The sequence below is a fragment of the Eleutherodactylus coqui genome, chromosome 11 (assembly GCF_035609145.1).
Source record: "Eleutherodactylus coqui strain aEleCoq1 chromosome 11, aEleCoq1.hap1, whole genome shotgun sequence".
Classification (NCBI taxonomy): domain Eukaryota; kingdom Metazoa; phylum Chordata; class Amphibia; order Anura; family Eleutherodactylidae; genus Eleutherodactylus; species Eleutherodactylus coqui.
The window spans coordinates 78,445,549-78,457,772 of record NC_089847.1 but is presented as its reverse complement, the minus strand read 5'-3'; the positions used below and the strand labels follow the sequence as shown (position 1 = coordinate 78,457,772).

The following is a 12,224-nucleotide window of genomic DNA, read 5'->3' as shown; positions in this document are numbered from 1 at the left end:
TCTTTCTGATTCTTATTCCCTTCCTACCTTCCTCATTTTCCAACTCTGCTTCTGTGAATCATTTGTTTCCCTATTCAGTCTCCCAGCCCTCCTCGCTTTCTCTTTTTTTGCCAAGACAGAAATATTTGCTAAATCTCTGGGGGTCTGAGACCAGGAGTAAAACAGGGGAGAGGAAAAGGAAAAAAAAGATAGAAACAAACTTTGTCCATACAAGGATGGAGAGGGGGAGGGAAAGCAGAACATGTGAGAGAGCAAATGAAAGACCTCCCTCTCAAATCTACAGCAGATAGAGTAGTCAAAGAAGTTCTACTTCTATCTGCCTGTGAAAAGCATCAGGCTGTATGTAGGCAGATACAGCGGAGGAAGAGCACAGAAATGACAACTGCTAACTGCACAGGCTATAATATGAGATGACTGTCCAGCAATGAGAGATTCAAAAAGCCCCATTCTATAATACAGGAATTATAATCTACAGAATAATAGACTGAAGACAAATCTGCAGAAAACTAAGATCAAATGTCTATGGAGTTTGGAAGAATGAAACCAACACTCCTACTTATCAGAACTTTTGGAGGCAAGTTTACTCAACCATAGAAGCAGCAATTCTTCCCAGACTAAGAAAACCAGCCCGTGCTACCCTGACCAAGAGATTATTCAGACTGAGCTGATTGTTCCAACTGAAAACTCTGGAGAAAGACATATTTCCTACAAGCAGCAACAGAAAAGTCCAAAAAGAAATTCCATGGATCTATTACTCCTCACTTTGCATCTTCTAATTCTTCTGTCTGTTTCACTTTCTATTGATCTCCGAGAACATGATGCCCTCTGTGGGCCAGGTGACTCATGCTATGCTGTCTTTTATCATAGACGAACTTTCCTTGAATCTTGGAGAGCCTGTCGGGAGAGAGGTGGCAATTTAGCAACTGTAAAAAATGTTCAAGAAGCTGCTTTGGTTGAGCAACTCCTTACCTCATCAACAAATTTCCACAGTGATGGAGATGTACAGCTAAGGCTTTGGATAGGCCTACAGCGTCAGCCGAGGCAGTGTGCTCCTCAGAAGCCACTGCGTGGTTTTACCTGGACAACTGGGGACCAAGACACTGCCTTCACCAACTGGGTATCACAGCCGGCTTCTGCAGGGCCTCCGAGTCCCTGTTCAGCTCCTAGGTGTGTGGCTATAGGTCTGGGCTATGGTAAGCCAGAAGATGATTTTAAATGGTCAGAAGGATCTTGTACATTGCCCGTTGATGGTTATATATGCAAGTTTCGCTATCAAGGAATGTGTCCAACTTTGACTGGAGAAAATGTTCGTTATTCTGTACCATTTGGCTACCAGGGTACCTGGCTTGACTTGCTACCATTTGGCACTGTTGCGGTGGTATCCTGTGAAAGTGAACAACAGGCTATCTCTGTACTCTGCACATTTAAGGAGGATCGTAAAGTTGGTTGGGATAAAGAGGAGCCATTGTGTCAAGACCATAAGGACATGTGTGAGGATTGCCAGCAGTTGTGTGAAGGGGGAGTTTGTGCTTGCCAAGAAGGATATGTACTCCAGCGTGATGGACGCTCCTGTGAGCCAGAGGACTTTGAGGAGCAAAGATGCCCATGCCAATATCAGTGTATAGAGGGTAGAATTGGTGGCAAGGCATATCAGTGCATATGCCCAGAAGGCTTTGAACTAGCTCCCGATGAACTCAGTTGTGAAGATATAGATGAATGTGAGGATGATGAAACATGTGAACACTCTTGTCAAAATACCTTGGGTTCATATACATGTTCTTGTGACCTGGGATTCACTATCTCAGAGGATGATCCTGAGCGCTGTGTTGATATAGATGAATGTCGTTTTGCCCGTATGTGCCAACAAATGTGTGTGAACCACGTGGGAGGATTTGAATGCTTCTGCAGTGAGGGCTATGAACTAGCTGCAGATCGTGTGAGCTGCAATCGACTAGATTTTGGAGAACCTAAAAATAAGCCCAATCTACATGTGACCAGTCTTGAAAGTGTTTTCGAGCCAGAAACTGATACGACAGGATGGCAAGATCTGGTAGATATGGAATTCAATTCAGAGACTGAGAAATACATACCAATCTTCAACGAAGAAATGACAATTATTATTGCAACTACAGAAGAGATTTCAGAAGAGGTCCTTGAGACGACTCCTCCAGTAGGCTGGGAAACACATGAGGAAACCACTATTATTCCCATTTTAATGCCAGACGACACTACAACATCAAAACTTGAACAGGATATGATTAGAACAACTAGTTTGCAAACTACATCTTCTAATGTTCCTTCACTGGAGACAACTGTATCAAGTAAAACATTCTCCTCAACAGTAATATCCAAAGAAAAATCAAAAGTTAGGTCAAGAGGGAAGAAAATATATGATGTTCCCACAACCACCAAACCTGCACCTAGGAAAAGTTCATGGGATCTATCCAAGCTATCAACAGTGGCCCCTAGCAGGTCTAAAACAGCACTACAAACAGAAAAAGTAACAACTATGGTCACATCAGGACTTTCATCGTCTAAGAATACTTCACATGTGTCTCCTCTGTTACATTCTAATTCACCTTATCCATCCAAGGAGTCCAAAGGAAAGAGGGATACTCGATGGCTGATTGTGGCTTTGCTTGTACCCTTGAGTGTCTTTCTGGTAATTATGTTGGCACTGGGCATTGTTTACTGTACCAGGTGTGGGGCAGAAGCAAAACCCCGTAGTGTCACTGACTGCTATCACTGGGTAACAGGTAGCGGACCAGAGAAAGGTATTCCTCCCCCAGGTGTGGATACTCCAAACAGTGGAGGTGGTGTTTGAATCAATGTGATGGTTACAGGATCCTACAAAATAGATTAAATACCTATGTGAGCCTGCCTGTGTGGGCATTGGTGCAATTGGACTATTCACTGTCTTCCCATATTATCTTTGCTCACTATTTGTCTGTGTTCTGTCAAAGCACTTTCCAGTATTTACATTTGATTCCACATTTTGCAGTATTTCATGTATTTTTCCCATGTCCATAGGTCACATTACATTTTGATCTGGTTTTCTTAAGGGTTCAAATGTTTACTGTTATTCTGTTACTCCTGTTTTATTTCCCATAGCATTTTGCACCATTTTTTAACATCTATGCCTGTGTCAACACAATAATGCAAATTAACCAACTTACCCCGAGACAGTTTGAGGGCTTTTCACTTAAAATCAGGTAAAGCACTAATATTTCCTCTCTGACATCAGTGAATACATACAGTATATCATAGTGGTACAGATGCTGGCTCAGAATTCACATCATGTTCCAGTCTTTGACATCTGTGATATACTCTGTTAATAATTTCAGGTAAAGTTCTTTATACTCCATCTGAATTTAGTTTTTTGTATTGTGTGCAAGGAAGGTTTATCATGTTGCTACTTTAGTGTGTTCAGAACACATTTTATCAAAGAAGTTGTAAGTCAGTACAGGAAACGCAGGCAGCCTATTATGTTGGATATTTAAGCCTCAGGATAATTGAGTCACTTAGCATAAAGTAAACCAAAAGCAAAGCGTCATGCAAAGACTCAACACTCAATCATGGCAGAATTCAAAATTACTACATTATGTTATGCCTAGTACAGAGTCGGATGGAGCGGTGCATGGCAAAGGGATTCAAACACTGCCAGAGCAAGAGTATTCCTGTATCATGCTCTGCCCTTCAGGCCCTGTACTAGGCATAACATATCAGTTTTTTTAAGACTTTGTGTGAATATTGAAATCCACAGTGAAACCTATCTATTTAATCCAGTTTTGGGGGGCCTGTTTCTATAGGGTGCTTTCCATAAAAAAAAACAGTTCTTGGAGCCACAGGGAATAATACTTATCTTGGGCACTGTTCTAGTTTTCCTGGTGCTATTCTTCTCACTCTGGACCACTTGACTCTATTCTCTTTGCTCCGACACTAATATAATACCATGTAGTGTTACAATGTCCCTTATCATAGCACCTCAAAGGCCAGAGTGACAGGAAACGTCAGGAGGACATTGGCAGACCTCAGGATGGGTAACTCTAGTTAGTTACTTTGTCCGTCTCAGAAATAATCAGCACTGCCAATGTAGAGAATCAACAAATATCCTGTGGATTGTTTTGTGGTTCTCTACTTCAGCAGGTTGTGTGATTTTTTTTATGCACCACAACATGTTAACATAACCTCATCTACCTGGGTTCTAGTTGTACTGATGTTTAGGCGAAGTAGATGACTACTGAGCTGACTTCAAGGAGACTTTTGAGAATGCCACCTTGTAGATACATGGCAGGAGTAAAGAGAGAAAATCAAGGTGGTCAACAGAAGGGCAATGGACAGTTGGGCAATCAAGCTAATTCTGTGCAAAAAAGTAGTGTCTTTGGTCTAAGAGTACATTTTAGTGTGTGTTCCCAAACAGTGTTTTTCTGTATTTTGGTTTAGAAGTACTTTACCATGGTAGCTATATGATAAATTCAGATGCATGGAATTAAAAATGATATTCCATTCACAAAATCAGAGTAAAGCATGCAATAGGATGCTCAAGGCGTCCATCTTTTACATGTTAAAAGCAAGATGCGATTTTCAATAGAAACAGTTTCTGGAACATTTTGTAGAACTATTTCCTTAAGATAAAAAAGTGTTGCAATCTTGTATCTTTAACATCACTTTTTTAAGCAGTTTAGCTGCTGTGTGTTGACATATCCTTAAAGGGTAGATACACCATTTCAACATTGGTTAACGATATCCCATGGTGTCTACAGTGCATATGCTGTCTCCATAGTTACAGACAACAAACCATGCGTTGTAGTCTGATCTTGCAATCATACTCAATTCTTTATGTCCTTTCCTTCTGACTAACCTACTGGAAACATGTAGTAAGAAATTGTGGACAGCTGGAAGGGGGTATGACTGAAGGACCAGGATACAGAAGGTTTTGCTTGTAACTTGTTACCATAGAGACATAGCATTATGCATAGGAGCTGTATCCACAAGAAGTTAGGATATTTGTAATCAAGATTATTTATAATGTTGCTTACTTAAAAAAAATGGTTATAATGGTGTATATACCCTTCAAACTATTGTCACATTTCACACTAAGGCCCCCTGTACATGGGCAGAAATTCCGCAGTGGGATTTCCCACAGCATTTCTGCTCGTGCCCACCTGCATAAGATTGCATTACAAAACGCAATCCTATGCACACATCCGCAATTTGTCTCGCAGAGGCCCGCACAGAAATTTCAATAAAGACCCGCCAGCTCCGTTCTGTGCATGCGCCGACTGGGTGGTAAGCGGCACATCGCAGAGCTTCGGAGCAGGTAAGCCGCAGGTCTCTGCAGGGGCACAGGACCGCATCCCGCTGCAAGAATTCTCGCAGCGGAATCCAAGCCGGCCGTCTGCAGGCGGCCTAAGAGTCCTTTTAGATGAGGCAATTCTCATTTGAATGAGCGAACAAGTGAGTGACGTCATCAGTAGCTCGTTTGCTCTTGTGCAATCTGTTTAGACTGCCATTGTTGGCTTGTTCAGTATTGTTCAGTCATTCACATTGGCAATATAAAAGAATGTGAAAGACTGAACAACTGTTGTTTAAACTGAATGACAAGTGAAGGAGCCTGCGATGGTTTTTATATCTGCATAAAATGAACAACGAGTGAAAAGCGAACGATTCTTGTTCGTCGTTTAGACTGAACGATTATCGTTCACTTTCATTCGTTTGAAAAAAGTTTTGAATGATTATTGTTCCATCTCAAAGCACCTTTACTAAGAATAAAAGGTTGAATTTGATGGCCTTAATTGAAACATTTAAGTACAGTATGTTACAGAAACAGCGTGACTTTAAAATAGAATTGTTTAGTTTTATTTCAAAGAGCAGCAATATAAATGTAGAGTTGTCAGAATACTATGTCGTTGTTTGTATGAAATCAGCAGTGCACCGACAAATATTAGGCTCTGGGGGGTGCTATTTGTGCTTTAGTATTATAGGACTGCCACTATGACGACAGGATACTCAGGGGTTGTAAAGCCTTTCGGGACGTCTCAGTGATTTCATTCTGTAATGTATTGTCTATTTGTAATGTGTTATCTATACTCTATGTTTTTATGTTACCCCGTCTACTTCTGTTTTGGTTGTTTTCTAATGTCCGAATATTACAACTTTCTGAAATTATGTCTACAAATTCTATTCCTGGTATAGCTACAAAATTGTTACTTTTTTATTATTTGCCCCATTTTATGTCAGATTCACAGTGAAAGGAAAGGCAGGGGTCAGGCTGATTTCACAGATGTGTTGGGGTCAGTTCAGGGTTTCTTTCTCGCTGTTTTTGGAGGAGAGAAACTGGAAAAATTGGATCCCTTTTTTTCCACATTGATTTCAATGGGTTTTTTTAAAAAAAAAACAGTGAGCACACAGAAAGGCTTCCGTTTGCTTCGTTTCCATCAGGTTTCCTTTTTCTTTTGCGGAGAAATAATACTACAGACAGCTATATTTTCACATCCAAAAAAATGGAAATTTGATGGAATGGAAATAAACATAAGCCTTTATGTTTGCTTTCCATATTTTTAAATCCCATTGAAGTCAATGAGTAAAGAAATAGCTCAATTGTTTCAGTTTTATTTCAGTTTCTCTGTCAATAACGGAGCAGAGAGACAAAGACCCTGAACTGAACCATAATGCAAGTATGAAAGTAGCCTTACAGACCTGTAAACACTACTTAAGGGCTCGTTCAGACGGGCATATATCGGTCAGGTTTTCACGCCCAGCCAATATACACTGCCCCTCTCTGGACAGGACGGGAGCTAGTGCACTGAGCCACTGTTTTCAATGGGAGGGATGGGGCGGAGCTAAGTTCCACCCCACCCCGCCCCTTCCATTGCAAACAGTGGCGAGGGGGGGGGCTTAGTACACTAGTTCCCGTCCCATCCCGCCTCCTCCCCTTTTGTCTATTCATACTCTGTGATAGCGCGCACGTTTGATAAAAAAGTCAGAGAAAGCCAAGGCAAGTCCTGTCCATGAAATCCATGGTTTTGTTTTGTTGCCTGGTTTCCACCCATGTTTTTAAGCCCTTAAGAGTAAAATAGTTCCTTTTGTGCCTGAGAGACCTGAAGCCCAATACAGTTGAAACAACTGGCTTCTCTGGCACAAAAATGGTTAAGAAATCAGATATGATGTTTTTTTGTTATTAAAAAAAGATGTTTTGTGAGTTTACATCTCTTTACTGCAGTGGGGTAATGGCATGCAATGCACTAAATGACCTATATGTACTGTGAACACTGCAACTAAGATGCAAAGATTACATGCACTCCCTGTGACTTTTTACCCATAGTAAACATTGAAGTCGCACAACATTTTTGGTATAAAAGACAGTTGCAAAACCAAAAGACGCTGTAGACTTCTAGCGTAGATCAGATGGCCTGATCAATATACCTTCCAAAGTGCTTTTTCATTTTTGTGCAAATAATGCATTGTTAGAATGTAACGTTATGCATCTTTGTAATATACTATGGGAGAGATTTAGTAAGACAGTGGCATCTAATGCATTGAGTAAAATGCACCTCAATTCGCCTGGATAGGCTCTTCTCAGGTCCTATTTTCAGCAACAGTGCTCACTGTCAATTGGTAATGTTGTATTTGATTGACAGTGAGTGGTGGGGACCACCCACTAGGCACATTGACAGCGTTGGGAGCCAGACCTAAGATGATCCCATCCAAAAGAAGGGAGGGGAAAATGAAAAAAGGGCCATAGCTGCAGAGCATTGCATCCAGCTCTGTTGACTTTATCCCATGACAGGTCCTCTTTATTAGTTCCCGTTGAAGGCCCAGTGTTGACCGTGAATAGTTTAGGAATGCATAGAACACATATTGTATAGATTCAATATCACTTAGGAGCCGTATTACAGAGTTATGTGCAAAGAGCCTATATAGGCGTATAAAGTCCCTGCCGTTGTCTGTACTATGGAGCCATAGCCTCCCTTTGATGTGCCACTATATGGTGTCTCCACAGTGTTCTCTGGTAGAAGCAATAGGCAATTGATTGGAAGTGCCATGTGCCTATATATGAGATGGAGCCATATTGGGGTACAACAGGAGCCCATACATCTATATTGATGCCATGCCATTTAGAAGTAGTAGAGAGCTGTAATATGGTTGTATGCATTCGGACTAAAAGTGCAAAAATTGTCGTCCTTGTATAGTATATTTCTTGAATCCTTTCCTTTTCTGAGTTATGTATGACTGACTAATTGATGAAGCTGTACAATTGTAAATTTAGAAGGAATGAGACTCATCACAGAGTAAAGAATGTGACAGACCCTTCTATAAATGAACCCCCAACTCTTCTCTGCCCTTATGCGGTTTATTCTGCATTTCACTTACTTGATGTCATTCTCACTTTCTTGCAGACTTTCTTAGTGTACCAGGGCATCTGCAAATAAATGACTTAAGTAGTGGAAAAAGCCTGTGATTTATTTGTTTCTGGGCTTATTTTCATTCCCTTGTTACACTGCAAGCAGAGCCACATAAGGTGTTTTCATCATTTAATGCTCAATTGACAACAACATGCTCTGCCTATTCATCATTGCTCCTCCGGAGCACATGTTTGGACCGTTCATCATTACTGGGGCACACTTGGATGAGCATGTTTGGAGTCTGTTAGCTGTTGTCCATCCAAAAGCAGGATTGAAGGCAGATCACAAGTTACAGTCCAATTTATCCTCGATGAACAGTTGTACAGCGTTGAAATGGATGTAGAAAGTGCAAAGATGAACCACTCAAGTAAATACAAAATCAATTCTCTGTCTGATTTAGAATCCTGTAGTATTTACGTTAAGCCTTGGTAATACTGTATGTTTGATGTAGTTGGTTCACCGAACAGTGAACTAGATATGTGTGTTATCTTCCTGCTTATGTTTAATTTTTCCCATGTTGCTGGAGTATATGTTCAACATATGTGTACCTTGCTCGATGAGCTCATCATTACATCTGCTGGAGCACCAGCACTCTGTACTCTAGTAGGTCACATGATTCACTTGAAGGTATCACAGGTTACTCTGGGAGTAACCCAATAGTATAATGATGAATACACCTACTGTATATATTCAGTTCATAGAAATGGAGCACATGGTCTATTTACATTACAGAACAATAAATGCATTGCTACAGTATGAACAGCGACCAGTGGTCTATCCAGTTCAGCAATCACAAGTTTGATTGGGTTTTTGTTCAGTAGAATGATTACTAGACATGGTTTGCTGCGTGATAACATGCTATAGACATTGTGGTGTAAAACAATCAGTAGAATAATGTACTTACACTATGGCACCCTGCAATGCATGGCCCACCACCCCAGGAGATCAGGTATTCCTATTTATTTTTCTTGTGTACATGTCATATGTTTTCTCTTAGTGTGTAAAGATTGTCAAATAAAATGAATTTACAACCAATGGACTGAATACGATTATTTAAAGGGAATCTGTCACCTATTTTTAGCCCTATATGCAAAGCTTATAGGGCTAAAAGTAGATGACCTGCTGAGTCTGGGGATTAGGCATCATGCTTACCTCCATGTCATTCCCCCAAACCTAGTGTCAACTGAGACCTCTCTGTAAAAGTAGGTTGATCACCTTCACTTCTACTTTTTCTTATGGCCATATTCTCTGTAGTGCTGGGTACTGTTCACTTATTCTAATTGTTGGAATGCATTGAGCGACACGCTTATTAGTCAGGCTGTTCTAATTTTATAATGGGCGGACTACATAGCAGCGTCGCTCAATGCACTGAGTGGCGTCTTCCAACACTGACACAGGGTGGAATGACGGGGAAGGTTAGTATAACACTTAGGGCTTATTCACAGGAACAATATTCTGACATGAGTTTTGTAAAATGCAATGTGTACAAAACTGTCACATTCGCCCTGTTCATAAGACACATCGCATCCAGGTTGAATGCAAATAGAAGCCTGGTAATTATGTAACGTCCATGCAGACCACAGGAACAACGACTTACAAGGACGCTACCCAAACAAGGGCTATAAAGAGGAAAGGGGAGAAGGAATGAGACATACACACACGCAGGACACCAACAATGACATAAATTGGACGTGCGTACACACAACCAACAACAGAACTGTAATGCTCGTTCAGCATCTCCTTTGCTGGCTCTACCTCCCCTCCTCTTCCCCTTGCTGTTGGGGTCCCCCAGGGCTCGGTCCTCGGCCCCCTCCTTTTCTCTATCTACACAGCCCCCATTGAACAAACTATTAGGAGATTTGGCCTCCAATACCACCTCTATGCTAATGACACCCAGTTGTACACTTCTTCCCATGACATCTCTGCACCTTTCCTCCAAAACATCACCGACTGTCTGTCTGCTGTCTCTAACACTATGTCCTCTCTCTCTACCTAAAACTAAACCTCTCTAAAACTGATTTACTGGTATTTCCACCCTCCACTAACCGACCTCATCCTGACATCTCAGTGTGTGGCGCCACCATAACTCCTAGACAACATGCCTGCTGCCTTGGGGTCATATTCGACTCTGATCTATCCTTTACCCCCTATATCGAATCTCTCGCCCGAACATGTCAGCTGCACCTCAAGAACATCACAAGAATTCGCTCTTTTCTCACTGACACAATAAAAACGCTTACTGTTGCCCTCATCCACTCTCGGCTCGATTATTGCAACTCGTTGCTGATCGGCCTCCCCTGCACCAGACTCTACCCTCTCCAATCCATCCTGAATGTGGCAGCCAGGCTCATCTTCCTGTCCAGTCGCTACTCAGACGCCTCTGCCCTGTGCAGGTCACTGCACTGGCTGTCCGTTAAATACAGAATTCAATTTAAACTCGCTACCTTCATCCACAAAGCTCTCCACAGTGCAGCACCGGCCTACATTGCCTCCCTCATCTCAATCCATCTACCAGCCCGGGCTCTCCGCTCTGCTAATGAAACCAGGCTGAGCGCCCCTTTAATTCGAACTTTTCATTCCCGCCTCCAAGACTTCTCCAGAGCAGCACCGGTCCTCTGGAACGCACTACCAAAGGCTACCCGAGCAATCCAGGACTCGCAGAACTTCAGGCGTGCTCTAAAAACACACCTCTTCAGGGTGGCATACCGTATTCCCTAAACCAAACCCCTCTGTACTCCGCCTGATAATATACTCCCTGACCTATTGACTGCAATCCCTGCTAGCCATCATAAACCGCTCCTGCAGTCATACTGTTTCTGCCGTCACACGGCTAAATGTCTGACCATTGTCTATGTGTATAACATCCCTCACTCTCCACCTCACCATACTGTGCACATCTCCAGCCCTTTACCTTCTGTATCACCCCACTATTTGTAGTATGTAAGCTCGTTGGAGCAGGACCCTCACCCCTATTGTTTCCATCAACTGATTACTAAGTAACCGTGGTTCTGTAATGTTTGTACTTTTGCCTTTCTGTATTCCCTCTGTCTATGTAAGCGCTGCAGAATATGTTGACGCTATACAAATAAAGTTTATTATTATTAATGCTACAACACAAAAACAGGCGTGCGAGCGGACATCCAAAAACAACTGACAAACGCGAAAACACTTACCAAGAACACCTGGATATGAGTGTTTCTTGACACCACCAGGAACTCCTGGTGGAGTCAAGATTGACGGGGGGGGGGGGGGGCGGGTGACGCCCCCTGATGCTGATTAGCTGCACAACATGCTGGAAAGCTAGGGTCCTGTAAGGCCACTAAAATCTGTGGGAAAAGAAATACAGGTGCCCGTGGTGCAAAGTAAGAAACAGTAATTAATAGCTATGTTCCTCGCAGCAGTGTCTGCTCAGTGCTCATCGCGGTCGGGACTGTCAGCAGCGCCGACCCCATTGAGAACATATAGAAGACAAATCATTCTTCTCTGCCACAGCTGTAACAGCTGTGGCAGAGAAGAACGATGTTTGCCCATTGAATTCATTGAAAGCAATGGGCTGCCGGCGAGCACAGGATGAATTGTTCGGGAAGGGCTTAAATATATAAGCCCTTCCCTGCAATTCATCCAGAAGTGTGTAAAAATAAAAAAAATGTATACTCACCTTTCCGCTGCAGCCGGAGTTCAGCGGTGACTGCCGGCAGTTCTCCTGAACTGCTTCTCTATAGTATTCAGCAGCCTGGGCTTTAAAATCCCCGCCTGCTGAATGAGCTGCCTCTAATTGGTCACAGCCTGACCAATCAGAGGCAGCTCTCACTCACACAC

The 12,224-nt window shown here is 42.3% G+C and overlaps 1 protein-coding gene across 1 annotated transcript; it reads left to right on the top strand.

Moving 5' to 3' along the window:
- The first annotated feature begins 302 nt into the window (after positions 1-302).
- Positions 303-9,440, top strand: LOC136581994 (endosialin-like). Its single transcript, XM_066582719.1, has one exon. It carries the CDS (start codon positions 743-745, stop codon positions 2,822-2,824), a length of 2,082 nt encoding a protein of 693 aa, XP_066438816.1. The 5' UTR covers positions 303-742; the 3' UTR covers positions 2,825-9,440.
- Positions 9,441-12,224: the final 2,784 nt, after the last annotated feature.